Source organism: Oenanthe melanoleuca, chromosome 3, assembly GCF_029582105.1.
Source record: "Oenanthe melanoleuca isolate GR-GAL-2019-014 chromosome 3, OMel1.0, whole genome shotgun sequence".
Classification (NCBI taxonomy): Eukaryota; Metazoa; Chordata; class Aves; order Passeriformes; family Muscicapidae; genus Oenanthe; species Oenanthe melanoleuca.
This window is the reverse complement of record NC_079336.1, coordinates 90,793,620-90,821,418: the sequence shown is the minus strand read 5'-3', so window position 1 is coordinate 90,821,418 and position 27,799 is coordinate 90,793,620. Positions and strand designations below refer to the sequence as shown.

Sequence of the window (27,799 nt, the reverse complement as noted above, 5' to 3'; positions counted from 1 at the left end):
TGAGGCTGGATCTTTGTTTATTCATTTGCCTTTGGTGCTTCAACAGGCAATTTCTTTACAATCCAGGATTTTAATTTTTCTATTTCAGTTCTGTTCAGCTCATGATTGAGGTTTGGAAAAGTATGAAGTGATGCTGATACTCCCAGAGACTTTAACATCTTGTTGGTCTCTTCACCCCATGAGTACAGAACTAGTTCATCAGCAGTTCCATGGCACTGAAATAATTCTGGAAGAGCACTTTCATTTCTTTTCAAGGCCTAGATGGAAAGGAGACACTGTCAGACATACTACCAAAAATTTTAAAAGAATATTTACAATTCCAATGGTGACAACTTATTGCACTTACTGATCCACATTTAAGGGTCATATTGTACTATCTTCATAGAAGTAAACAAGGAAATATTGGAAAAAACTGCCCTTGAAATTGCAATACAATAACTCTTGGCAAATGATAGGGTTTCCTATAAGGTCTATACCCCTCTCCAAAGAAAAGAAGCTGAAAAAATTCATGACAGCAAATGGATTTCATGAGTATTATAATACATCACACATTTTCAAAGAATAGTTATGCTTACAGAAACTCTTTAACAATTAAGGACAACTAAAGCATTGCAAAGCAATGTAATAAATAACAAAAACATTTCATTTGTTAACCTCCTTCTACACTTTAATATTGTACTGTCTGTGCAAGACAGTGCAATAATACATTATTTAAACACAGCTTTAAAGATTTGCTTTCCTAATATTCCGATTATCTATTTCCCAGAAATGGCATAAGTTTAGAATATAAAACAACTGCCTCAGATGTATAAATATGTAATTTGAATTTTAATCACCATGTTTTCCATATAGCTAAGCAGGTTTTCTATAATATCTACCACACACTCACCTGGTAAACAGCAGAGTCTTTATTGAGAAAACTAGACAAGGCAAAGACTCCTGCCAGATCCTGATGAAATCTATATGCCAAATGCATTGCCATTCCACCTCCCATTGAAAAGCCTCCTAGGATGCAACAAAAGAAACAAAGATTGGATTTTTCTGTCTTTGTAATCCAATGTAAAATTTATTCTCTTCAGACTAGTTTCTTTTATACATAATACAACAAAAAACCCATCATGAGTATCCTAAAGGTTACAATGATTTTAGAATCACAGAATCACTTAGGTTGGAAAAGATCTCTAAGATCATCAAGCCCAGCCTATGAGCTAACCCCACCTTGTTGAGTAGATCGTTGCACCAAGTTCCACATTCAGTCATTTCTTGAACACCTCCAGGGACAGTGACTCCAGCACCTCCCTGGACAGCCCATTCCAATGTTTAACAACCCTTCTGTGAAGAAATTCTTTCTGACGTCCAACCTGAACCTTATGTGGCATAGCCTGAGGTTTCAATCAATGCATAATGCAACTAAGACACTGGATAGCAGTGCTGAAGATTCATTACTGACAGAGGACAAAAAGGAAAGGCCAAAATGCCATTACTTCAGAAGCCATTTGTGTATGGTCCCTACCAGGTAGCTGAATGCTGTGGCCATACATACTCTGATATAAATGAAGTAAAACTCTGTGAACAGGTAATTCTCATTGCTTTTTGAATTTAAGTTATTTCTCTCCTAGGCTAGCAGCATTCACACATGAAAGCTCTCTACTGTACATAATCAAAGAGCAATCACATTAAACTACCATTGAGGACATTTTTGTTGTTATACCTTGGGATATAGCAATGTACTCCCCCAAGCTCTAACAGGATTTCTGAATTAATGCCTTCTGTCATCCATATGTCTCTTCAACTACACTAATTCCTTACCCTCAGGGTAAGATAACTCCTCAGGGATGATTGTTATATGACAAATGCTTATTCATTAGGAAAGAAATCCAGACTACCACATTACTTCACAAGGACACAGTACACAGGCCTTTCTATTGACTGTATCCAGGTAATGACTAGAGTGAAGTTTCCTTTATTTTCTTATGCACAATTTGGTCACTTATTTAATTTCCTTTTGATCATTCTGAAGAATGCTGTCATCCCTAAACCCCAAAAGAAGCATTTGTACTCTAAGAGATCATTTTGCATTTGCTTACAAATAAATACAGACAATGCTCTGTCAACAAATAAAATGAAGTCCATTTTAAGTATTTCAGATTACAGAAAGAAAAGCTGCATTGAAAAGTCATTACTAGTTTGTAAATGATTTAATCTTAAAATTTTGTACCCAGTTAGTCACAATCTGGCACACTGTCTGCAATTACTCACCAGCAGTCTTTGACAATGCAGTCACCTTCTGTTTAGAAGAATATTAGGTAATGGTTCTTTCATGTGGCTCATACTACTACAAGAAAATCCAATACAAAGGACTAGCTCTTTGAATTTGATTTGCATTTGCACCTGAAGTTTATCACCTGATACCACAACAATCTCCAAGTAAATGTCATATGGCAAATGCTTCAAAAACAACAATTTGAATAAGCATTTATAGATGCAAACTGGTTTTTTTTAATTACAAGAACCATTTCAGTATATGTTTGACATAACACATAAAAGACATTCTCAGTCAAGAATTCAAATTTTGGATGAAGGAAAAATAAGAGGCAGATATTACACAAAACAAACACATGAAATGACAGAGAATACACAAAGTACATGTATACAGATGATCTCAGCATGAATACATAAACTGTACAGCACTGCTAAGCAGATTGTATCAGGAGTGTTAGAATCAAAATGACACAGCAACATTTCATCCTTAGATGGGCAGAACACTGCAAGGTCTTCACCACTCTACTTCCAAGACACACAAAGACTGCACCAAAGTTCAGAGTTTGCCAGCAACTTTTAAATTTAAAAGTATCTTCACTTTCAGTTTTCCCCTCCTACTTATTTTAATGAGAACTGTGATTAATGCTTCATAATAGTTAACCAGGGTTGGCTGACAATGCTCAGGATGACAGTTCAGGAAAGCACCTAACTCTTTGTGTTAACTTTCCTGACTCACAAAGGAGGTTTATGTGTAGACTAACAGGGGAGCACATGCAAAAGACTCAATTATATAAAACACTCCCAGTTGCAGAGAAAGTTCACTCAAGGATGCATTTATGACCTCAAATCTGCTTCAGTGTAGTGCTGACTTTTAGATAACCCCCTCTGCAATAAGAAAACTGTTTGTGACTCACCTTGATAGCCGAGAAAGATCTGCTGAATCACACAATCACACACTACCAAATTAAAGACTTTTAATCAGAAGGAAACTTTATTAAAACTAAAGCATTATTTTCTGGAATCTAGTCTGTAACTAAATTCAGGTAATCTCAGGCACAGGATGATGTAACACAACGTGAACAGAAACTGAATTTCTCATACGGAATTTATTCCTCATTGAATAAAACAGAAACCTTGACCACAGCTGCCATTTTTCAGTGATAAAAAATTCCTTTCAGAGCTTGTAAATGGCCTCAGGAGCCTTTTAAAAAAAACTCCAGCTCACTTTTGCAAAAGATCTTGATTTGTATTAATTTGCTTCCCATTTGCATTTGTCTGAAATAACAATCTGGTCCATGATGACAATTGAACATTATATGGGATTCAGGAAACGAAGTATTTACTTACTGCCAAACTTCGGCTTCATTTGTTTATTTGTACTTTGTCTAACAATGTCTGTGTTTGCATCTCAGAAAAGACTAACTTCATTATCCAGCACAAAGGTTTATTTTGCATCCTCTGTCCTATATACATAAGAGAATGCTAAAAACCACCTTCTCCCCCATGCATCACTTTCGTGGCTGCAATGAGCTATTCCTGAATTCAGAAAGTTCTTTAGATGTTCAACCTATTTTACAGAAAAAACAGTTCTCTAGCACACACAGGTTTGACATTGCCAAGTGCATCCTGAATCATATAGGAAACAACAGGAAACAACAAACATCACTTTTTTACTCTTTTCAGTAAAACTTAAACACGTGCTCAAAGCTGCTTGCCATACTAGAAATCACAGCCATGGGGAAAAAAATAGTTATGAACCATATCTAGTGAACAAATTTTGAAGAAAAAAAGGAACAGGAGAAGCTAAACTCCAGACTTTGATGAGATTAGTATTTGGACTTGGTATAGGGGTGTAGTTTGGGGTGTTTGTTTTAAGCAATATTCTTCATTAGTTTCTCTGTAGTAGTTGTTCTTAATCTTTCCTGCATTTCTTCACATTTGTCAGTACAGTAACAAAGTGGCAAGAAATGAATCCTCCAGCACACAGTGCCTGTGCCAGCACAGCACAAGACAAACACTCTTCTGTTGTATAAGGCTATATCAGCACAGTTAGAAACTGTCTTGGCCTGTTCTGTTATTATTACAATACATTACACACTCTTACATACTCTTGCCTCCTTTTCATTCCATTCTCACAGCATTTTTTATTCTCAATTTCTCCTTTTTTAGTATCTCAACTTAGAGTTGCTTTAATCAGTTTGTTATCAGGAATTTCTCCCTAAAGCTACATTCCAGTTTACTTTCCCCTCTCCCTAGGGACTCTTCCATTAAGGGTAACAGCACAACCTTGTTCTCTATCATCTGCAAAGAAGCTGACTTTCTGTTTTGACCTTCCATTTTCATCAATGAATGGAAGTATTGTATACATTTAACAGTGTTCACGAATGAATATCAGCAAAGAGTACAAATGCCAATGGAGCAGCAAACTCCCTTCTCCACAGAACTTCCTGAATACTGCTCCTGTGTTAAGTGCTCAAACATGTACTTTGTCTCAAGTGAATTTCCTCACAGTGATGATTTTTCTCCTTTTAATTTCTTCATGAAACTTCATCAAACAAACCCCTTGCACACCAGCAGAATGGCAATGAATGGTTTCCACCTTTGATAGCCTTGTTATTCTGCCTGTTCTTTAGTCTTTACAAGAGCAGCAAACTTGAGTCTTTACAAGAACAAAGGCAACTTCCCTTGAGTGGCTCAGCCACTTGCTCTTGTTAGGAACATGAATCAATTTGCTCCCCAACTTTCTCACCAGCCAAAAGACATTTTGAAAGCTTATTTAAGTGGTATGAGTTTTACCATTTTCTTGTAAAAACAAGTGTACAGTTGTTTCTAACATATCAACTCGCAGTAAAACCAGAACCAGTTACACTTTTATTTTCAACTGTTACAGGTAATAGAGAAGAACCCAACATGTGTACCTAAGGGGTTGTAATTTTTAGCACTGGAAGGAAAATAAAATCCATGAAAAGTCTCAAATCAATTTTTATTAAGATGTTACTCTGCCAATCTATGGCTTGCCTCATTTACCCAGTGTGTTTTCTTGGCTGTTTCTAGAGAGGATGACAGCACTGCCCTGCTGCAACACTTATCTGTCATTTTTACAGTCAGCATAACTGCACAACGTGGGAAAAAGGAAGAGAACAACCTATACTTTATACTCACAATATTTGTGACTCTAAACTGAATCACAGAAAGTGGAAAATAGGTCTCTAGAGCAGTGTATTGAAGCACAGAAACAGGTTCTTGTTCTGCAGAGCTGTGAATTTCTGTTAGCAAAGACCTTTCAGAAGAAGTCAGAAAAGCAATGGTAAGGATTTGCCTAAATAGAGCTGAGCCTGCACTGGCATGTGACAATGGAATAGCAAATGTTGTGAAGTCTCACTCTTCTACAATTCTGCTGGCACAACTGTGAAGAAAGTACAGGTTAATTTGTACCCTGTGGCATGTCTGCACAACTCTCAAGCACTCTAAAAGCACATCCATCCATTTAATTTTGCACTGAATTCAAGGCATTTATTAAAGATGAGTGAGGACATGTTTTGAACAGAGTTCCTAGTAAGTCTGAAAAAATCAGAACTTGATTCAGTTTATTTTCTTAATGAAGTGAATTTACTCCTAATCTACACTATTATTTGCTAAGCCTGTCATTCTCCATACTGAGAATGTGTCACCTTTCAGTCTTTAGATACATTAATATTGACACTATCAAATGCTGGGAAACAAAGTAACAAGTAATGGACTATTCTTGGTTTAAATTAGCATTGTAGCTCCTACTGAAAGACTTATGAAGAAAATAGAAAGATTAATTTGTTAATGTCTCTTTTTACTTCCTGATGTGTGAGCTAGATGAGCAGAGATCCACAAGAGAAACATGGTCAGTTCAGATACAAAAATACCCCCAAAACCAAGAAGAGCAAAGATTTACCCCAAAGGATAAATGCAAGGTAAATTTACACTGATGCACTGAAAATTATTAAAATGTTGCAGTATTATGGGGAAGATGGACTAACAGTGGTGCTTTGATCCCAGCACCTCAGGTCCAATTTAGATAGACTACAAAGCCACCAAATGGGAGGTACAGAAAGACAAATCTCATTTGAATTGCAGAGACAAACAGCAAAAGATCCATGAATTTACTACATAAGAACAAGGAAGTACATCTTAATGGAAGACAATGTCCTCCTAATAAATACAAGAAAGAATGAGTGACAGCAAAAGGCTTAGAAGCCAAAAACATAAAATGTCAAGATTGTGGGTGAAATAGTTTGCTCAACACTTTAACGATTTATTGTTGGAAGTTTTTATCTTCAAGTATTTATAGGATCCACTCTCTGGGGTGTCAAAGCCAAGATATTCTCTCCCACCCCCATCCCATTCTCACACACACTGAGAGAGAAGGAAATGCTAATATTTACAAGAAGCACAGAGCTTTCATGGTACTTCCACTGTGGTTCAGTAGCAATGTAAGAAGTCTAGCAATAAACAAGAAGTGGTTGTGTGTGTCGTGTTATTGTTACAGCACAAGGGGTCAGGAATCATGCATGTGTTTTTTGGCATTTAGTCAAACCTACAGGACTGTTATGGAAAGTTTGTTTTCACTGGCTGCTTACACGAGTGACTACAGGTGGCAGAGACCAACGTGCTTGGATCAGCACTTCTGCACTACACAAAAAGTGACCTGTGAAAGCAGGAAAGCAGTGCTAAATTAAGAACAAAAAAAGAACAAAAAGACTGCCTCTCACCAAAGTGTACTTGACTAAAGTGAGCCCTATCAAAATGCTCAAAAAGAAAGAGAGCCATTTCTTTCAAGAGCTTCTAACATATTCTTGAATAAGATTGTTGAAATCTTAAACAGTTTTCACTGAAGTGACTTATTTTACAGTGCACTATCACTATGGAAGCAGTTAAAAAAAAAAAACCCAAAACAACAGAACAACCAACACAAGAAAACCAAAAAACAAAACCACCACCACCTAAAAAACCAACTTAGCTCTAGATAGAAAAAGCAATTATTGTCCCACATTGTAAACTGTGGCTTGTTTGGCCCTTTTAGCAATGAATTCAGGCATTTATAAAGAAGAAATACATCCTGTTTTTAAAGAAAGGATACTATCAAAGCTCCAAGTGCCAAAATTTGACTAAATTTATAACATTCTTTTATCTCCAAAGTCAATACAAACCTACTTACAGGACTATTTACAAGGCATGCTTTAGCCAGGAAGACCAGAAAGAGTAACTCAACAAGAATGTCTGGCTAAAAACTAAGTGCCATTATCAAATTCTGGGGATTATATAATTATTTTTTTAATAATTATGTATTGCTGTTAGTCTCCTTTCCTTCCTCCTCCAAGGTCAGGGGAAATAAAGTTTAATCAGAAGTTTACTTCCTTCAAAAGACTTGTGTTAAAAGGAAAGTAACTCATTAAACTGTTAGGAGATAGGAATGTGTAGATGAGCCATGACACAAAATTAATAGGGATGTTTTAAAAATAAGATTTCCTTTAGATTCTAAGTAAGTAAACTAAGTAATTTATTTCTTTGGAAGTAGATTCACAGAGCAGCTGTTAAAAGCAAAGCTGTACCAGCATTTTTGTTGATAAAGAAGAGAGGAGTGGCACAGTACAACCTGGACTCCATGCTTATCTTTAGAGTTCTGATCTGCAAGCAGTCATTTGTGAATTTCAGAGGTATCGAAGCAAACAACGCAGGCTATAATTTCTTTCAGAGAAAATGCTTCTACTGTCCCCCTGTCCTGAGCCTTGTGGGAAGTCTAAATTGGCTCAAGAAGGTGAATCGTCCCCCAGAACACCAGGGCTTCTAATTTTCCATGTTTGAGAGCCCACTGCTATTCCTTGTCTCTTCCCACTCGCTCCCCTTTGCACAGTGCTCCCTCAGATGTTGCCTTCTTATCCCACACCTCTGAGCTGTCAGCAGCTGCCCACCTTCCTTCTCACCTAACACCTTGCTCACCCTCATCCAACAATATCTGATACTCACCCTCAGCCTCAGTAATTTCTAGTCTTCCATTCCATATAAAACCATAACCTTCAATCTTGTTACACTCCTCATAGTCATTTTGTTTTCTTTCCAGTCATTAAAACTCCCACTTACTCCAAAATGGTCACTCAACCCAATTCTCCTTCAAGCCTTTAAGGAGAATTTAATTCCCTCTGAGTACCTTCATACAACTGCTCTGCTCTTTGGTTTCTGTGACTCTCCCCAAAAAGGCCCCCATTGCTCTTCAGAGACTCCCAAATTCCCCAGTTGCTTCTCTCAACCTTTTTGTCTGTTTCTCATAATAAGATATGTACCATTATTCCCACTATGGATCTCCAACATGACTCAACAGCACTGAATGCACTATGAACTCATAGCAAAATTTCACCCTGGTTTCCCCTGCTGTAAATGTCTTATTTTTTCCCTTTACCTCACAAAGACTGCCTCCTCCAACTCCATGGTACCAGCAGTGACAAACCCACTGTCTGCACACCACCTGTTACCTTAGGTGGTAAGGTATCCATCTTCTTGTACCAGATGGATATTCCTGATGTTGTCAAAGAGAAATCTAAAAAGATCTGATAGAACTTAATTATCTGTCATTCTAAGCAAGTAAACAAACCTTCCATGATCTCCTGTAAACTAATCTCCTAAACTCAAAAAAATTTCAGGCCACACACGAATGGACATTACATATTGGTGCAGACATATGGAATTTGATCAAGAAAACACAGAATGGTTTGGGTTGGAAAAAACCCTGAACATCATTTGGTTCCAATCCCTGCCATGGGCAGGAAGTCCTTCCACTAGACCAAGTTCCTCAGGGCCCCAGTCAACCTGTCCTTGAACACTTCTGGGGATGGACATCCTCAGCCTCTCTGGGCAATCTGTTCCAGTATATCACCACCCTCAAAGTAATGATTTTCTTTCTAATATCTAATCTAAAACTACACTCTTTCAGTCTAGAGCCATTCCACCTTGCCCTATCATTACATGGTCTTGTAAAAAGTCCCTCCCAGCTTTCTTGTGGTCCCCTTTAGGTACTGGAAGGTGCCACAAGATCTCCCCAGAGCCTTCTGCTCTCCAGGCTGAATACTATAAATCTGCAGAGTGCCTTTACAAAAGTCCTAATTTCCTGTAAGAAAGAATGCCAGAAGATGGGCAATTATTTGCACAAAGTCCTATCTAAGATGATTAATGCCACTTTTATGCATAGAGACCTTAGAGGATCTCTAAGCTTCATTCTTCACTGCATCACACACTGGTTAATCATCAAAAACAGTGCAGAAAAGGCACAAAGTTCTTGTGGAAGAACACTTAATCTTGTACAGCCACAAGTGATACAATTTTCCACTACCAAGTTTCTTATGCATCCACATGAGTTCCCCTCTGTACTTTGGACGAAGTAACTGAGGACTGCCTTATTTTGCTTCTTGCATAAATACTGGACTCAACCACAAGGATGCATGCTTGTAGTCTCTGTCATGTGGGGAAACAGAGCTCTCAACACTGACAAAACAAGAAGAGTTATTTCTGGTTTATATGTGAGGAATGCAAACACATGAAGATGGGGACTTCCAAAGAATCTACAGGATGAAGCACTCAGTGCATGCCAACTTCCTTACTCTGCTTATGACTTGGAAAACAACCTTCATACTTTGCAGTCTGGATAGTTCTAATTTTGAAGGCTACAGAGGAAAGGAAAACAGCCTAGTAGCACACTGGATCTGTACACAGAGCGTCTCCAGCTCACCCAACAGCAAAGCACCTGCACTTCTCCAGCTGCTTCCAAGCCAGCAGGTGTAACAACACAGGAAATACAGAACAAAGGGAATCTATTGACAGCCATCCAAAACAATGCACTCTGCAGCCAGGGCAATGAGCCAGAAAGGTCTTCACAGAGCAACACGGGGCTGGACCAGAAAAACACACCAGGCTGAATGGTAGTGGCTTGACCATGCAAGATATTGATGGCATGACTCAGTAGGACATAAATTTGTAATATCCCACTTTAAGAGTTTTTTCCCCAACCTGAAATAGTTTGTGGTCTAGAGATATGACAGGGAGCCAAGGACTTAAGAATTCTCTTTCCCTGTCTGCCATAGCCTATTTCATCACCTTTAACTCCTGTGCCTCAATATCCCATCATCTATTTCAATGAAGTACTGTGGAAGTTATTGGAAATTTGTGGAAAGAGAAATAAAGATAGACACATATGAACTTTTACAGCTAATACTTCATTTGTTATCAAACGTTAACATTTAGTGCTATGTAACATGCACATTTTTCCTGCATGAATTAATTTAACCCAAAATGATTAGAGCAGTAAGGAAAAGTTCATGATTATTTATATACTACATCTCCTTTCTCCAAAATGCACGTCATTTTTGGAAAGTGTACTTTTCCATCCTTGAAAAGGGCTTAAAGGAAATAGTAAAACTATGTACTTCTCAAAGTAAATCACTGCCTGCTCTATTTTAAATAATGGTTATAAATGACTGTTGACAATAAAAACAGTTTTACATTTTGAGGATAATGCTTACAGTTAGCCACATTCCCCACCTGATATGGGTTTAAATAAGGATTCAATATTGCTGAGGATTGGCTACTGAAAAGGCTGTTCAGCAGTTTCAAGCCATACTCATGACCCTCAGATAGATTAAATTCAAAGAAGATGATCTCCAAACCATTAAAACCCATTAGAATAAACACATTATAAATAAATCTCTTACCTATGAGTATCCTGTTCTTGGCAATGCCGTTCTTAACCTCATCATTGATCAGGTCTGTAAGGCCCTGGCACATGGAATCAATGCTTTCAATATGTTCAGGACAGTCATTACAGATCTTATACCTGTCAAACCACACATTGGAAAAGGCTCCTTTCATAGGTGTATATGGCCTGGAATGGTAAAAGGAAAGAAAACAAATAATTAACCAAGCACAGGATCAAAAGTTTTGAACATATGTAAAAAAAAAACCCCAAAAAACAGTATATCTCCAGGAGAGAATAAACCTCTCAGAGGGCTAACTCTATTTACATCCAGTCACACTGCATTTCCTTGCATTGAAGTCATGGTCCTTCAAGAATGAAGCCAGCATTTGGAAGCTATGCAAAATGCAATTTTCAGCCAGTTCAGTATTCAGGTTGGTTAGGTCAGCTAAGCATTTTAAATCTTAAACCTGTCAAGAGGTTCTTAATCCTAAAGTAAGTTAGGGTTGAAATCCATGCTGGAACACGACAAACTGAAGTAACTTCTAAACAAGACAGCTTTGCAGGAGCTAACTTTATGGAATTCAATTGCCTAATTCTTGACAAAACTGACAGGGGATGGGTATTATGAACCTCTAGGTATTAAAAAATCCTGCCAGTTTTTCTTTTTGTCAAATAAATACAGCCATCCTTATCCTAATGGGGCAGGTATCTCATAAGCATAACTGAAAGAAATGCCATGTGTTACTGGACTGATGCACAAATAAGAGATATGATACTCCTCACCATAATACTGTGTTGTTGCAATGTTATTTTAAGTGCATCAAGAGGCTGCCCAAACCTAAAATAATCATGAAACCTTCAATTCAAAGAAGTAATTTCTTTGGTTTTAAATAAAGATGATTAATAGAGCCCTGAAATCCCAAGAAAGGTGATCTAATTGCCTTGAAATGGCTCTGCAAAATATTACAAAACATACTGCTATGAGATTGATCATCTCAAACAAAGCTCCTTGAAACCCTTATTTGCTATGTTCATCCACAGCAAATTCTTCATTTTTACTTAAGCTTAGATCAGATTACAATCATTGTCCACAAGACAGCTTTTGAAACATTTCTGGATAGGAACACACTGAAAATGCTAAAGTTGACTTCTGTGCTGTCTCTGGAATTTTTTCAATACTAGGATTAAACACAACCACAACTAACCTAAAATGAGAAAGCCATTAATTCAGTTATTCTTAATGAAGGAACACATTCTGCCATTATTAACACCAGAGAGGCTTCACATATGTAACCAGCTCTAAACCAGTATTGCCACTAGGATGTGTGTTCAAATAATACTATTTGCACTATTCGGTCATAAAAATAAAACATGAGATAACATAGGTTTTCTTCTGCCTGCTGTCATGAACACAAAAAAAAAGAGTCCATGGCTTAAAAAGTTGGCAAGAAAAATATACTGAAAGAGGCAACAAACAGCAACAGATCAGTACAAACAGAAACAATACAGGTTCATCTTTTTCAGCAGAGCTTCATGGTACCTAAAACGTACTATTATTGAAAGTGCCATACAATATATGGTCAAGTGCCTTAAGTAACCCCTCATTTCCTCAATTTAAAACCAACTGTATACTTAAGCACAATAATTTAAAAAACTAAGCTATCAGTTTTCAGGTAGCCCTTAACTGTCTATTAAAAAGTAAACTCCGAAATGAAAGGAAATTCTGTGGAAAATATCTTTTATACCCAGCAACCTAAAGCTTTAAAAATAGCATTAAAATGCTTTTGATTTTTTTTATTGACTTCTCTTTAGAATTCTGTCTCCAGTATTCTTCCCAAACGAATTGATCAACAGCTAAGAAATTAGATCACAAGTATCTAATTCACAAAAGTCAGTTTCTAAGAGGAGACATTCCAGTCAAATCTATCAAGAGCAGAATCAACTTCCAGTTTCCGGAAGTCACTTGGACAATGTGATGTACAACAGACGGAATGCCTGGGCAAACTGCATTTAATCCATTATTTTAGCTTCTCTCAAACACTCCTGGTTAAAATCCTTAGCAGTCAGAGTGCTTCATTTTCTAGTAAAATCAGAGTACCTAATATTTGTGCAAGAAAAGATGTGAAAGGTTTTAGTATTACTACAGCAAGTTGACCTGGATTAATTATTACAGCCTGTTGATGTCCAGGATTTATATGGAACAAAGATACATAAATATACTGCATTACAGCAATTTACTTTTACATTCCATAAATATTAAAACATGTTTCCCCACAATTAAATGACAAGATCATGACATTTAAAACAGGTCAAAATTCATAGTGAGATTATAATACTTGATCAGATGTTGAAACTTCTACCTGCTGTCTTTGCAAATTCTTCATAAGACTGATGAAAGACCAAAGTCTTTCAAGCCCACAGGAAGAGACTCCCCTACAAATAGACAAGTGGCTTTCAGCTGCCTCAAAAACATCCCTGCAAGCACTCTTGATTTCTCAGAAATGCATTAAAAATAACCTTTACATAAAGCTGAGAAGTAAGATTCTTTTAATGGTTCACCCAACTGGCACATCTGTTTTAGTCATTCACCTTTTTTCTTTAAATAATCCCTTTATTAGCTGGCACACTACAACTCAGACATTACCACGGTAAACAAATATGTTTGGCATGGAACCATATGTACAGCTCCAAGAATACAGCACCAAATTTTTCATACAATTAAACCACAAAAAAAAAAAAAAAAAATCCCTATGTAAGTGACATGAGAAGCTGGATTGAAATATGCAAAAGCAAAAAAAGAAAAGAGTGGAGTGAAAACTCCATCCAACAAGATCAACATGGTCAGTTAAGGACAATGTCAGACCAAGTAATCAGCTTTAAGTTTGGAATTTTTTTTGCTTTCTTAAGTTTGAATTAAAACTCATACCATCTATGTCTCACTTGCTTTATTCTCTTTTAAAAATGATACTAGAAATAAAGCTCTGTGTCTCTAATACTGTGTGCTATTGAAAGTGGGAATGAAGTTGTGTGGGCATTTGGTTTTGGGGCTGTACATGAGTATGTTTTGCTTGTTCTGGAGCACACAAAAGATTCAAATCCATAGAAGAAAACAAGAAACAAGAATCCCCTCTCAGGGTAGATCAGCTTCCAAAATTGTAACAATTTTTAAGAGACATTTTAAGAAAGTTCAATTTGTATGAACATTTAAAAGTTAGGAGAACGGACAGCAAAGGAGACATGGCTAATATCAAACACCATTTATAAAACTGCAGGAATTAGGAGGATTAGAATCTTTAAAATGCTTCCCAACATTCCCAAATCACTCTAAATCATATTTTCTGATTACTTTATAGCTCCTATTTGTAAGAGTATCGTTGTAGATCAATACACCTCTTTCATGAGAGTGCAGTCTCAAGATCCTACACAATACTTCGATGTCTTAAAAGGAAAATATATCATGTAATATCTTTGTATGTAGTTATCATCCTTTTATCTCAGAAGTAATTTTCACTGTTGATTTCATTGCAAAATTTCAAAGCAATACATATCATTACAGATTTTACAAACTCAAGATAGATTAGCCTCTGCTGACCTGAGTTCTGTAGTAATTAAGAAAACATGATGAAAGCACGAGCAGCAACACCACCTATTTCCACCTTTCTAATGCATGAATATATCCTCCAGACCTTCTTACTCATGTTTAGAATTGTGCCAGCTAGTCTGAAATTATCTTAACAGAAGTGGAGAGCAACCCAATGATGCTACACAAGGTTCAAATTCAGATCTCAAACCATGGCAAATTCAATCTCCAAAATTATGCAATTAGCATAGTGATTCACACAAAACTACAGGTGGTTTTGTTCAATACCCAATAAATCACTGTCCCTATCCAACATTTTAAGTTAGAAGACAAGCCAGCAGTTCTAGCTGCTATAAATAAGAGTAGAAGACAGCACATTGATAAATGGCAAATATTCTTCCCCCAAAACTCTTTCTCCTGATGCACAATTGTATCACTGTCTTCACACTCAGCACTATGACCAGCCTGCATCAGCAGACACATAAACTCAGACCACTGGTGCTGGCTTACAGGCTTCCAGACAGGACTTCCCGAATTTTCAGACAGAACTGGAAATTTATAGCAAAGTTGGGCTTCAAGATTAAAATAAAGACAAAGATAAACAATTACTGAAATCCTCAAACTTTTTTTGTTTCTCAAACCCATCTCCTCTCAGTTAGGAGGTAGGGCCTGTCAAATTGTAATGTTGTCTTTCAGAAGACTGTGAACCCTTCTGAAAAAATCTACAGGGCACCACAGTAGTTCTACTTTGCTCTGGTGTGACTCCAGCTGGAGAATTACATCCAGTCCTGGAATTCTCAGAATAGGAAAGACATGGACCTGCTGGAGCAGGTCCAGAAGAGGGCCACAAAGATCAGATCACGTCTCCCAACAAAGAAAGGCTGAGAGTTGGCTTTGTTCAGCCTGGAAGAGATAAGGCTGCAGGGAGATCTTACTGAAGCCTTCAAGAACCTATAAAAAACATGGGAACACATTTTTTAGTGGGAGGGCAAGGGAGAATGACTTTCAATTTAAAGTGGTGGGATTGAGACAAGATATAAGGAAGACTGTTTTTTACAATAAGGGTGTTGAAACACCAACACAGGTTGCACAGAGGTGGTAGATGCCCCAACCCTGGAAACATCTAAGGACAGGTTGGATAGGATTCCAAGCAACATGATGGCCCTGGTCATTGTTGGGGGGATTAAACTAGATGACTTTGAAAGGTCCTTTCCAATCCAAAATATTAAGTGGTTCTAAAAGCAAGTCTTGACTCTCTTAAAGCTGATGGCAGGTTTTTTTGAATGATAGCAAGTTACTCCCTAATCCCAAATTCTCTCATAGCATAATATCACTGCTGAATTTCAGTACTACATTTCAGTAGAAGATTTATGTCCAAAATACGCTTTTTCCCACTGTCTGCTTGAAGCAGAAAGCAAATTTTAAAAGAAATGGGAAGGAAAGCAGAGAATCCAGCTAGTCAAATAACAAGTATAAATCAGAAACTCTAGTCCAAGGTACATCTTGTGTTAAAACTGAGGGTCAACATATCTTAACAATGAAGCTTTGCGGTATGGTAACAGAGTATATGATGTGTCCAAAATTCAAGCAGCTTTAACTTAGAACTATACTTTAAAAAACAAAATTACCAGAAGGAAGGTAAGAGTCATCTCCACGAGGAGCAATTTTGGCTGTTCTCCAGAAAAGGCTGTTCACTCAACCACATGCAAGTGGTTTTGATAGAGTTGTTCTGGATGCCCATTGTCCGAAATGAGAGCTGACTGAGCTGGTACAGAATGGTTACCTGAAGAAATACTATGCTGACACCTTTTGTTACTTGAGACAAATCTTATTCATTCAAGACAAAAGGAGCTGCAATAGCATAAAACTCAGTGGGAGAAATTAAGTTTGCTTCTGTTCCTTTGTTTCTGTTGGTTTGCTGGGTTGGTTTTGTTGTTTGGGAGTTTTTTTTCAGAGACAGTGGTGTAAATTCAGGGGATTGGTACTAATCAGAGAACATAAATGATTTTATCGTTGAAAAGACCATAAAAGACCTTTAATACACATTGCCAGTTCCTCAGCAACCAACAGTGGCTGCCTTATAAATTCACTGAAAGAAAGTGGCAAGAGACAAACCAGGGTCCAATCTGCACCAGTTCTCCATTAGGGGGTCTGAAAAGCACTCTGGGATTCAAAGTGACATCTTTCACAGTCTGGTGGCAAACAACACTGAGATGGATGAATGACACTAGCTAGGCACAGAAACCCTTGAAAAGACAGTAAAGCAAGAGCACAGAATGGCACATAACTTAGAAATTCACAACTGCTTGCTGGAAGGTTGATATAAAAACTGCTGTCTCCAATTCTTCTGTACTGGAAAAGGGTTGAAAGAAGAAAAACAAGAAGAAGGATACCTAAGAACACAATGTAGTAAAAGGGATTAGAAATCCAAAATTATTTCCATCGTATTCTGATTTGTTTTCCCCAAGCATGACTACAGTTATCTCTGACAAGTGTTTAGTGCATCCCACATGCATCTGATGTCAGCATTAGGTATATGCAGTTTTCCTCACCTAATTCCAGAGTAGAAATAAAAGGAAAATACAAAGTTTATCCAAGCATACTTCAAGCATTATTATGCAGAACACACTGAATTTCTACTTTAAGGAGATGAAAGAACCACCCCATGACACCAGCCCAAACCTTTCCCATTTCTCCCTCAAGCTCCCACCTTTAAAAAAGACTCCTTTGTGTTAAATTTATGAATGAGGTTAGGGCTTACAAAAGTCAAGGATTAATAACAGTTGCTTGAGCCAAAAACAGTACGATAGGCACCGTGCATGCTCCCCTCCAATCCATCTCAAGTCCGAGCTGCAGTACCCCTGCTGCTTTTCCAATCCGAGGCCTCTCACAGGCAGAGGCTGCCAGTGGAGCTGAGTGGTGCCAAACTGTCTGGTGGTTTTGTGATACAGCCAGATGGGGACTATGGCGAGATGAAGCTCATTTCCACCCATGAGCTGAGCAAAGATGTGAATTTAGGTGAAAAGATGGAGTAGTGGGCCTTTTAGTCCTTACCAGCCACATAAAGATAATGGAAATTAGAATAAATTGGGACCCCCCCCATCCCAGACAACAAGCTCTGTAGAGACTTACATCCCACAGGAAGGTTTGTTGAATGAAAGTCAAAAAGATCCATAAAATAGCCAAAGTAGTATTTATAGTTGAATTTCTGACTTGCAAAAGAGGAGGACTGTCAGAATGGAATGCAAGACAATGCAAAGAATCTTTGGCTTAGATTTTTTCAGGGAATTATAGTAGGCAAGGTATATGTATTAAAACAAGCAGAGCCTAAACGGTTTTAAATTTACCACGTTAGCTCCTGCAATGCCAATTTAAACTATCACTTTCTATTAAAAAAATAAAAGTTTAAATTGGGTGGTATTCAGTTCTGATTTAGAAACTCAATAGAAACCTAATGTTTAAGTCACAGTTGTAGCAGCTGAAACAGTATTTAAAGTTGTAGGCATCTTGACCCAAATAAAAAGGGAAAAAGGAAACCCTTTCCTTTAAAACTATTAGTGTAGACGTGGCTTTAGGGATTGCATCAGCTACTAGGGCTCCAATTTGAGTTTGTTTTTTCTTTTAAAGATATATATTAGCATTATAATAGAGAGAAAATAGAATTCTGTTGTGTTTAACAAGTTTAATCCAGTGCAGAAGCACTAATCTTGACAGAAAGCTAGACACAGTTAACACAAATTCTCTACTCATTTTTAAGCATCCCAGTAGACTATATTACAGAAAAAAAACCCAAACCTCCACGCAATTTTTAATTTGTAAAGCAAAATTTGCATACCCCAGGTAAATGCACTTAGTTTCCAAAGATATTCCAAATTCAGGTGTCAATACTCTCACTACATCACATCAAGCCTTCGAATCCACAAATTTTTTCCATTTTATCTAAGTGTGCTTTTTACAATATGCAGTTTACTTAGTATTTTCGCAAGTTTTTCTTTTTTATTGTAAATTTCTCTATCTACATTCTGTTGTTTTTGCTCAGGAAACAACCAAATATGAGACTCATTGCACTTTCCAATGTGATGGGGGATAAGTGAGACAAAATGCTGCAAACACTACCTATCCAGGGGGCATCAGATGATTACTCTCTGTAAAAACCCTGAATATCAAAAAAATTATTAAAGAAAAGTGAATCTCTTTTATAAAAAGAAGTGACTTTTTACAGAGACCTACAGAGAAAAGTAAAAAGCAGTTATATAAAATATAATTCAGTAACATTCCATTGCTTTTACCCATAATCTTCTCTAGTGTTTGCTGAAATCAATGCTAGTGAAGCCAAAGAACATATTTCAGAATTCTTCCTGATTATATGCTGGACTGTTTTTCCAAAATAATTTTCAAATACATTGCCTCTTGAATCAGGAAATGTCTGAACCTCTGATGCTGTACAAATTAAAAATATGCATGTTTCAGCACCTGGGATAAAATCTAAACAAAACATAAGTATAACCCAAATCCTTCTTTCACAAAAAACAAACCCCAAAAAATTCAATGTTGTGTTGAAAAATGTGAATTCCACTGCTTTTCAAAACTCTTGAACAGAAAGAGTTGAATTGTCATGTTGAACAGACACGAAGAATGTGTAAGACCATATCTATGGATCTATCAGCAGAATAACTTTCATCAAAAATGTGAGGAGGTATTCTTCACCTGCACTATATCCTGCCAAAGCCCCCAGCTTTGCAGTTATATCATTAAACCTGCTTTTACTGGCATAACTATTTTGACATTCAATGTGCATGTGCAAAGTTATCCTGGAAAAGACAGGAGCTCAGAGCATGAAGTACATCCACATTAACAGCACTTTGCCAGAAGAACACATCAGCCAATCCTAGGAGGGTGCTGCCAAGCTTCAAGCTTTTCTTTGATTTCATCATCAGCACAAGAACCTGCAGGCAAGTTTTGCACTGACAGTGCAGTGGCAGGTTAGAGATGCACAGAGGCTCTCTCTCAGCAGCCTGACTTTCAGCCAGCACATTCCTCAGCCTCTACGTGGGCAAAGAACCTGGTTTCAGAATCTTCTCAGCAGATCTGCATGCCCACAACCACCCAGCTGTAGGTGTCATTAACAAGGATGCTGAATTCCTTCCCTGCTGCCAGAAACATTTTGAATTCTTATCAAAGCATATATGTATATAAATATACACATACATAAAACTGACATATATATTCAAGTTAATTACTTTAATGTCTGCCATTCAAGTTTGGAAGTCCTAGGCCTTGCTTTTATTTTCTGTGAAAGAAAGGAAGGCAACTGTTACAAAACCATTTCAAAAAACAAGCATAGTGTAGTTTGTTTTTGAATACCAAAACAATATGAAATAGGTCTGTAAATGCTTATTTTGGTTTCAACCAATGACATGTATCATCACAAACTTTAGCACTGCTGCAAACAGTGGCAAACAGTGCTTAGGAGCATCTGTTTTATTTTACTGTGTCAGCTAGGGCTGCTTATCAGCAACAGAGGGCTGTACACAAGAGTGCTTTGCCAGTTAAAGACAAACAGTGTTGGCATTTTATATTCTTTTAATATAAAACTTTTCTGTTTTGCTAAAAGCCACTTCTGAATCAGCTCATGCTAGAAAAGAACAAGAGTAACTTCAACTTTAAAAAGATTAAAAGAGAACAAAATAAGCTGTGTATTCACATATTTTAATAACAACAGTATCTTACCATCTGTTTACCAAAAAGTTCGAAGTCGTCAGATAAAAACAAATTCCTTCACTTAAGTCAGGAGATCTTGCTGGTTAAGAACTGATACACCATTTACATCTGTAGTTACCCAAAGAAACCAGAACAAATATGAAAAGGACTGGACCTCAGAAGTGCAGTGGGATGGAAAAGTGAAGCACTGACCCAGCAGATGTGGCCTGAGGTGCCCTGGCCACATATAACATAGTGAGGAAAATAATTTCCAAGGGGAGCAACTCCTCCTGCATTTCCCCAGTATCTGCTGTGCTGATAGGGAAGCAGGGGAGCCCCTCAGCATGTGTGGTGTGCTGCTGATAACTAGCATCACTTTAGCCTGTCCTCAGTGAAGTATCAAGCACATTACTTACAGAAAATGGGTTCACTCCCTGGTAGCCCAGAACACACTGCTTCAAAGGCCTGAAGCCTGTCAAAGGCCCCACTCACAGGCTTGATTTTTCTGTAACACAGTGAGTACATTCACATTGCAATCTCTCAGTTGCTTTTCCTGCCTAAGTAGACCATACAAAATACATGGTCAAGGAAAAAGTTTGGGTTTTTTTTTTTTTTTTTATGTACTAGTGAGTGCCAGACAAAATCTGCTATTACACTTGTTTATACCCTCCAAGAATTTGTTTTTCTGACTTTGAAACCTCTGTACCTCAAAAGTCAGTGTCACAATTTCCTTTTCTGTTCAGCATTCATCTGCACTTATGCACAAATTCAGAAAGAAACTCAACCCCATTACATTTCAAGAAAACATCTTCCTAACTTAGAGCCACAGGTACCTTAAAAAAATTGCATTAGGAAAAATTAAACTCCTCTGAAATTTAGTATTATGTATTTAATATATGTTACATACATAATACATGTAAATAATTACATATTCTATATTTAATATTATCTTTGGATAGCTAAGTATGGGGATAGGTGTCCAGCTTTTTGCCTCTAGGTTTGACTGTATAAACTTACAAATTCTTACAGGAAAAAATTTTATCTATATTTCCATCTACCACTGAACACACAGTGTCATTTAATGTCATTAAATTCACTAAAATCATTCAAGTCATTTAAGACTTGAGCTTACAGCAAATGTTGAACTCAATTCTCTTTGAAATAGCTGGGCCAGAATTCAAACAAGAAGTAAAGTGAATTTTTGAATTCCCAGTCCTTTCTCCAGGAGCTGAGGACCTTTGACATCCTACTGGCCAAAAAGACCTATCACCTTCAGTACTGAAACCTGGCATTAAATACAACGTAATATTTTAATAGTTGGTATATGGGAGTTATTATGGGTAGGATTGTGATCTGGATCATGACTCTCTAATGCCACTACAACACAATTGCAGGATCATCTGCTATTTATATGAAGGAAATGGAAAGCTACTATTAGGAAAATACCCAAATTTCAACTAGAGGCTGTGACTTCTGGGAATGATTTAGAGTCTTAAGCACTTAAAATCACAATTCCTGGACAATAATGTATGGTTGAGCTTCAGTTTTGTCAAAAAGCATATGCATGAGAAAGAAGAAAGAGTTGTTAAAACAATCTGTACCAATACTCAGAAGTGTATTTTACAGCACTGGAACAGAAGAATTTAATCCTACAGTTACAATATATTAAATGGTACCTGGCAGGAGCTGTTGGGTAAATTACTTTTATATGTTGGAATGCCATGTCTTGATTCAAAATTTGCTTTATCCATGCTCTTGCTCCTTGGCCACTATCACCTGTATCACACAGAAGAGTACAAAAATTAGTTTGTGCATTTAGCAAGAAAATTAGACAATGTTAAATATACTTCAGATTGACTTAATTTCAAATTATGGAGTTAATACACTAAAATGCTAAAAAAGAACTTTCTAGAACAACTTCAGTTCCCTTTCCAATGGACCCAAAGCTTCCTAGAAAAAGACTATTTAAGAGATCCCACGTTTAATCAATACTTTACTACATTCAATGACTTAAGTATTTCCCAAGCAGACACAAGGCCTTATCTCTTACTTACAGTTTACCATATTTGCTAAGTGATAAACAAAAATCTTGATGAAAGTCTTAAAAAGTGAGGTAAAATAACTGTTGCTCTCCATAGAAAAGTTAATTACTTTTACTAGAGAATTTTATGTTAACCCACTTCAGAATCCAGTAAAGAAGATCTTTGCATTTAATTATGCTAACATTGCATGTAGGCTTTAAGGAGAAAAGACAATTTGTAAAGAGACAGGTTCAGTTAAAATATCTAGCAGACTCTTAAAAAAAACCTTAACCACACAGTTCTGTTGGAGAAGTAGCTGAGATCCATTCCCAATCTGCTTTTTTCCTAGTCTAGGCCAAAATCCCTGTAGACTGCAGTGCTATGAACAGGATGAATTCTTTTGTAGACAGTATTTGCTCCTTTTAAACAAATATGCATATATACACCAGTGTCTCCAGCTTGTCTTTGCACCACTGGTATCTTCTTCAGCCATAACTTCACTGCCACCCCTCTGAAGAGCAGGGTCCTCAGTGTAATACAATACTTCAAGCTTAAGGAAACCAGTCCATCAAGAAGTACAGTTTAGGGTAGGAAGGATGTTCAACCTAAAAAACGGAGTGGGGGCTCAGCAAACTGGAATTTCACTACTGCCACTCATGCCACAGGACTTCAGTCTTGCTTGAAGTTGAGGCTCCCACATATTATCAAGTCCAATTGCTAATATTCTCTATTATTTTAGCTCATGTTGTTTGGTATGACTTTAGAACTCATCCCATTCTTTTCAATAAAATGGCCAATCCAAAAGAAAAAAATTTCACTGTCCTTAGCCAGGCATATTACATGGGCTCACCTGAATAATGCCACATGAATATACCAACTCATTGTTAAAATTACTATAATTCCCCAATGGAGAAAATCTGTTTTTAAACACTGTAACAAAATGCAGTGGGTTTTATTTACAAACATAATTAATGTATCTTCAAAATGAAAACAGAAGGCAAGGATTCAAACCCAGCAAATTTTTTCCTGTTAAGCACAGGTAGCATGACTAGAACTAACTGTTCCCTGACCTAAACACTCCATGTGACAAATAAAAAACAGGGCTGCAAAACACTAATCTTACCATGTGCTAAGTTAAACAGTAAAATCAAAGTTACCTCCTTAACTGGATGCTTCGGAACACACTCCCACAAGCACTATGCTTATGCAAGTACTGTGGTCTGAAGCCCAAACACACCTCTGATTCTTCACAGACACTCTTGCCACACAAGGGTTTCCTCAAGGCTATTGTCACCTTGCTTATAAACAACGTATCTTAGTCAGGCTTGAGCTAACAATTTTTTTTGCTATACACTGGTTTTTGTTTTCAGTTAGAAAACCAAGGTCTAGGCCTTGCAAATACTTGCTCAGAATGAACTCTCAAGTAAGTCAACCAATTCCCTGAATGGTTACACAATTTGAACTTAGGTTTTTACAAATTCCTTAATGATGTAGGATAAATCATTATTCTATTTATTCTCACCTCTTAAACCTTGCAAAGATCTGCAGAAACATTTACTGTTATTGAAGACAATGAAAAGATCCATGAAAAGGTCACAGAAAACCCAGAAGAGAAAATTTAAATGTGACCTTCTGTATGTCAAGAACCATCATGGTCCAAATGCTACTCCAACATGTGAGCATTTGTATGCTCAGATAATATGTTTTGATTTGCTAAGAACAGAACTTGGAGGAGAGGGAGGAAAAGAGGAGACTGTGACATCAAACAAAATCCAACAAACCTCCTGAAATGCTAGTCTTTCAGCATTATATATTCTGAACACTAAAAAACAAAAGCAAATGATGGGTGATTCTGCTTTGAGTTAGTTTACAAACTGAAAAAGACTGATGGCAGCTATATTATCTCCTTCTCCCTCCTCAAGTACAATATTACTTTCTTTCCTTTCAAATACATTTTGCATTTCCAAGTTTTCTTTCTGTGCAAAGTTTAAATTTGACATGTAACATGTAGACAGGACACTAGGAAAAATTTGTTCACCAAAAGGGCTTTCAAGCACTGGAACAGGCTGCCCAGGAAAGTCACTGAGTCACCATCCCTGGAGGTATTAAAAGATGTGTAGATGTGGCACTTAAGGACATGGTCAGTGGTGGACTTGGCAGCCTTTGGTTAATAGTTGGACTCGATGTTCTAAGAGGTCTTTTCCAGCCTATGATTCTGTGCTTGTTACAACATGCAAAGTTGTAATCCTCCAAAAAGCTATTACATACTTGCTATGTCCATCTGCCTTCCCTGCCAAGCCACCAAATGGAACCTCTACCTAAATCTGATGTACAGTACCCGGACTGTTCTAATATTTTTCTATACTATTTTGCACTTACATTCTGCACTTGCTATAGTTCATCTAGAGCATTATGAACAAAATGGATTCATGCCATTTGACTGCCACTTTCCATCCCAAGTGCTGTACAAAGGTTTACTACTCAGGTTCACAGACCCACAGCAACAGCACTGTGGCAACTTCTGTTTTAGATTCTATTCTGTGAAGCTGCTAGAAACCAAATAAAACCACCCCGTTACAAACATTATGAACAAAATCATACTAAAAAAAAGAAAAAATTGTAGAGTACTTTAACCACATGTGGAATCAACCTCTAACCATAATCTTCCCTTACTCCTCCAACATTAGAGAAAATTATTTCCTCAACCATTACAGCATTAGTATTAACAAGAGAGCTGAACACATAAACTCTTTCACTTTCATTCTTTTACTCACAGAACTTTTAAAAAGCAAAATTAAGCTTGATTATAAAAATGAAACTAATTAAATATGGATACACATCTTTGTTAGACTAAGCAGAAGATAAAAGCAAAACTAAGCAAAAGACAGGGAAAGTGTTGAGCATATTGCCATATGCACATGGGCAACTCAGTATTGATTCTCAAGCCTGTGATCTAGTAAACACCTATTCTTTTTTTTTTTTTTAATGTCACGTGGACCTTGTTGTTGCTATTTAGCTCATTAGAAATAACTTTTAAGGAATTAAACCAAACAAAACACACCCTCCTGCCCTCAGACGAGCCACAGATGTAGGTAACTCTCAGCTGCAGAGGGTGGCCACGAATCCAGTCTGGGCATGGACAGGGCCCTTCTGAACAGTAACAAGTCGATAAATGAACACTGGTTTTTAAAGGGCGCCAACAGTGCTGTCATGCCGATTGTAAAGCTGCAAGAGCCACTTTAGCTGTGAAAGCCACCCTCTGGATGTGGCTACCCTCTGAGAGGGGCAGTCCAGGGGGTAACAGGAGGCACGGAGAGTAAGGGCGGCAGCACGAAATGGTTTTTCACGCAGAGGGCACTGGAGCAGGCTCCGCAGGGCAGCCGGCAGAGCCGGGAAGCCTCCGGACGGTGCTGCCAGGCACAGGGACTCTCGGCGTGCCCTGTGCAGGGCCAGCAGCCGGCCTGTGAAGATCCTGACGTGCCCCTTCCACCTGAGCGTGCCCCGCGATCTGCCGGGACGCGTGTGCTCTCAGGGAAGCCGCTCTGCAGCGAGCCGTCCCTGCGGGACCCGCACACGGCTCTGCCGCCGCCGCCTCCTCCGCGGGGCCCCAGCAGCGCCGGGCCGCGGGCACAGCTCACCCCAAGCCCTGGCCGCCCCGTCCCGCCCCATCCCCGCAGCACCGGGGCCGACCCTGCCCGCTTCACCCGCTCCGAGGAGGGAGGGAGGGCAGGCACCTGAGCCGTGCAGGAAGATGAGGGAGGCGGTGTGCCTGCCCGCGGGGGACACCACGCTCCGCTGCAGCGCGCCGGGCGCCGCCATGGCCAGCGCTCTCCTCCTCCTGCCGGTTCCGGGCCAATCGCCCTGTCTCCGCCCCTCCTGGGCACCCCGGCTCTCCTGGCACCGGGCGGGGGAAGCTCTGCCTCTGGAGGCTGCGCTCGGCTGGAGCAGCGCTGTGCGGGCATTAGCGGTGCCCTGCGACAGGGAGCGGCCCGCCCCTCTGGTGGTGCACTCTCTCCTTTTATTCGAATAAAGTTGCAGGACCCTTCTGTGTCCTTTTTGAACATAAAGCTCTGGCGTTGGTGGGTTTTCCTGGAGCACGTCTGTCAGGCTGCTGTTCACCAGGCCTGGCTGCAGGAGAGCCCGAGGGAGCTCTGGTGGCACCGGCGGCTCCTTCCAGCAGCTTCACAGAGTGAAGGACCTGCAAGGAGCTGAACCGCCATGGGCGGATAAGGAGTATAAGTATAAGGAGTAGGAGCTTACTTTTGCACTTCTAGGTAACTGTGATAATTGATAAATTATTCGTGTTCATCATAGAAGTTTTGGAGTTTGTATAAACCAGAATACTTAAAATAAGAAAAGAACATGGACCTGAATAAAGGAAAATATATAATTAAACCCATTCTGTTTAAATCCCTCTGCTATGAATATTATGTTTCCTAAATAAGTTGTATCAACTGGCAGCTTGCAAAACAAGGCTTTCACACAGCCCAACAGATTCTGCAGAATCAGATTTCCTGCCTTTATGTGATCAATTACAACCTATCTGCTAAAGATCAGACTTCCCACTTCTGCTGTTTTTTATCTGCCAAGACCAGATGGTTACATGACCAATTGACTGAAGAGCTGTCCCATGGAAGTTTGAAAGTTTCTTTGACCACTACTGCTTACCTGGCAGAATTATGACAACAAAACAATAACAATTATTGATTACTACAAGGAAAACCATATTATAAAAAGGAGCTTCAAACCAAGTTCAGTGGAGCGTGGAGTGGGTGGTGACCCCTCACGTTTTCCCCAGCGCTGCTCGCTCTGCCTATATAAAATAAACCAATCGAAATTTTGCTAAATACCGAGACTTTGTTTCTCATTTATAACCTATACACATTCAAGGTCATAATTTTATTTTTTTTTCCCCTAGTGCTGTGCAGATCAGCCACCTGCCTTGGCGCTTTGAGGCCTGCGGCAGCGGGGCGAGCATGGCCGGCCGTAAAGGCGCCGCTGCCATTGCAGGCCAGGTGCAGCGCGGCCCGGGGAGAGCGGCGAGCACGGATTAGTTTTGCAGTTCATCACAACGCGTTTTGGCAAGCCACAGGCACGCACCTGCTAGTTCTTAAAAATGTAATGAAACCCTAGCCTCTTGAGGTAGCACGTTATTACCTTCAGAATGGCCCTTGGGTTAAGTAGATGAAACATCAGTGTGTGTGTAGTATGAGGAGCATGCTGTGCTTGTATTTCTGTTCAAATTACTGTCCTGACTACTCTATTCCTGTTTATTTAGGCCATGAAATCTTAGGGCACTGGTTAAATGTAGACTAACGAACAGTGTGTTATTTTGCTCTTCTAGAATGTATGCAGCTGTATTTTTAATATATCTGAAAGCCTTCTGCAGTGAGGCCAAGAAGTAAAGACAAGGAAAAAAAATCTGATAGTTGGGTGGGGAAATGAATAAATTGCGTGGTGGAAAGGGATGAAAGGTAAATCTAAAATTTTCTGTAGTGTCAGGTGTCCAATTGTAGAATACAA

The 27,799-nt window shown here is 38.5% G+C and overlaps 1 protein-coding gene across 1 annotated transcript; it reads right to left on the bottom strand.

The window, feature by feature from the left end:
- Positions 1-26,454, bottom strand: LYPLAL1 (lysophospholipase like 1). The gene is made up of 5 exons (XM_056487984.1): positions 26,011-26,454; positions 21,932-22,031; positions 10,992-11,161; positions 890-1,005; positions 1-257 (listed from the first exon to the last, which is right to left on the bottom strand). Exons 1-5 carry the CDS (start codon positions 26,093-26,095, stop codon positions 18-20), a joined length of 711 nt encoding a protein of 236 aa, XP_056343959.1. The 5' UTR covers positions 26,096-26,454; the 3' UTR covers positions 1-17.
- Positions 26,455-27,799: the final 1,345 nt, after the last annotated feature.

Coding starts and splice junctions, on each gene's coding strand:
- LYPLAL1 (XM_056487984.1), bottom strand. CDS start 26,095: ATGGCGGCGCCCGGCGCGCTGCAGCGGAGCGTGGTGTCCCCCGCGGGC. Junction 22,032..26,010: donor CATCTTCCTGCACGGCTCAG/GTGCCTGCCCTC, acceptor TGTGTGATACAG/GTGATAGTGGCCAAGGAGCA. Junction 1,006..10,991: donor CAAGAACAGGATACTCATAG/GTAAGAGATTTA, acceptor GTTGCATCCTAG/GAGGCTTTTCAATGGGAGGT.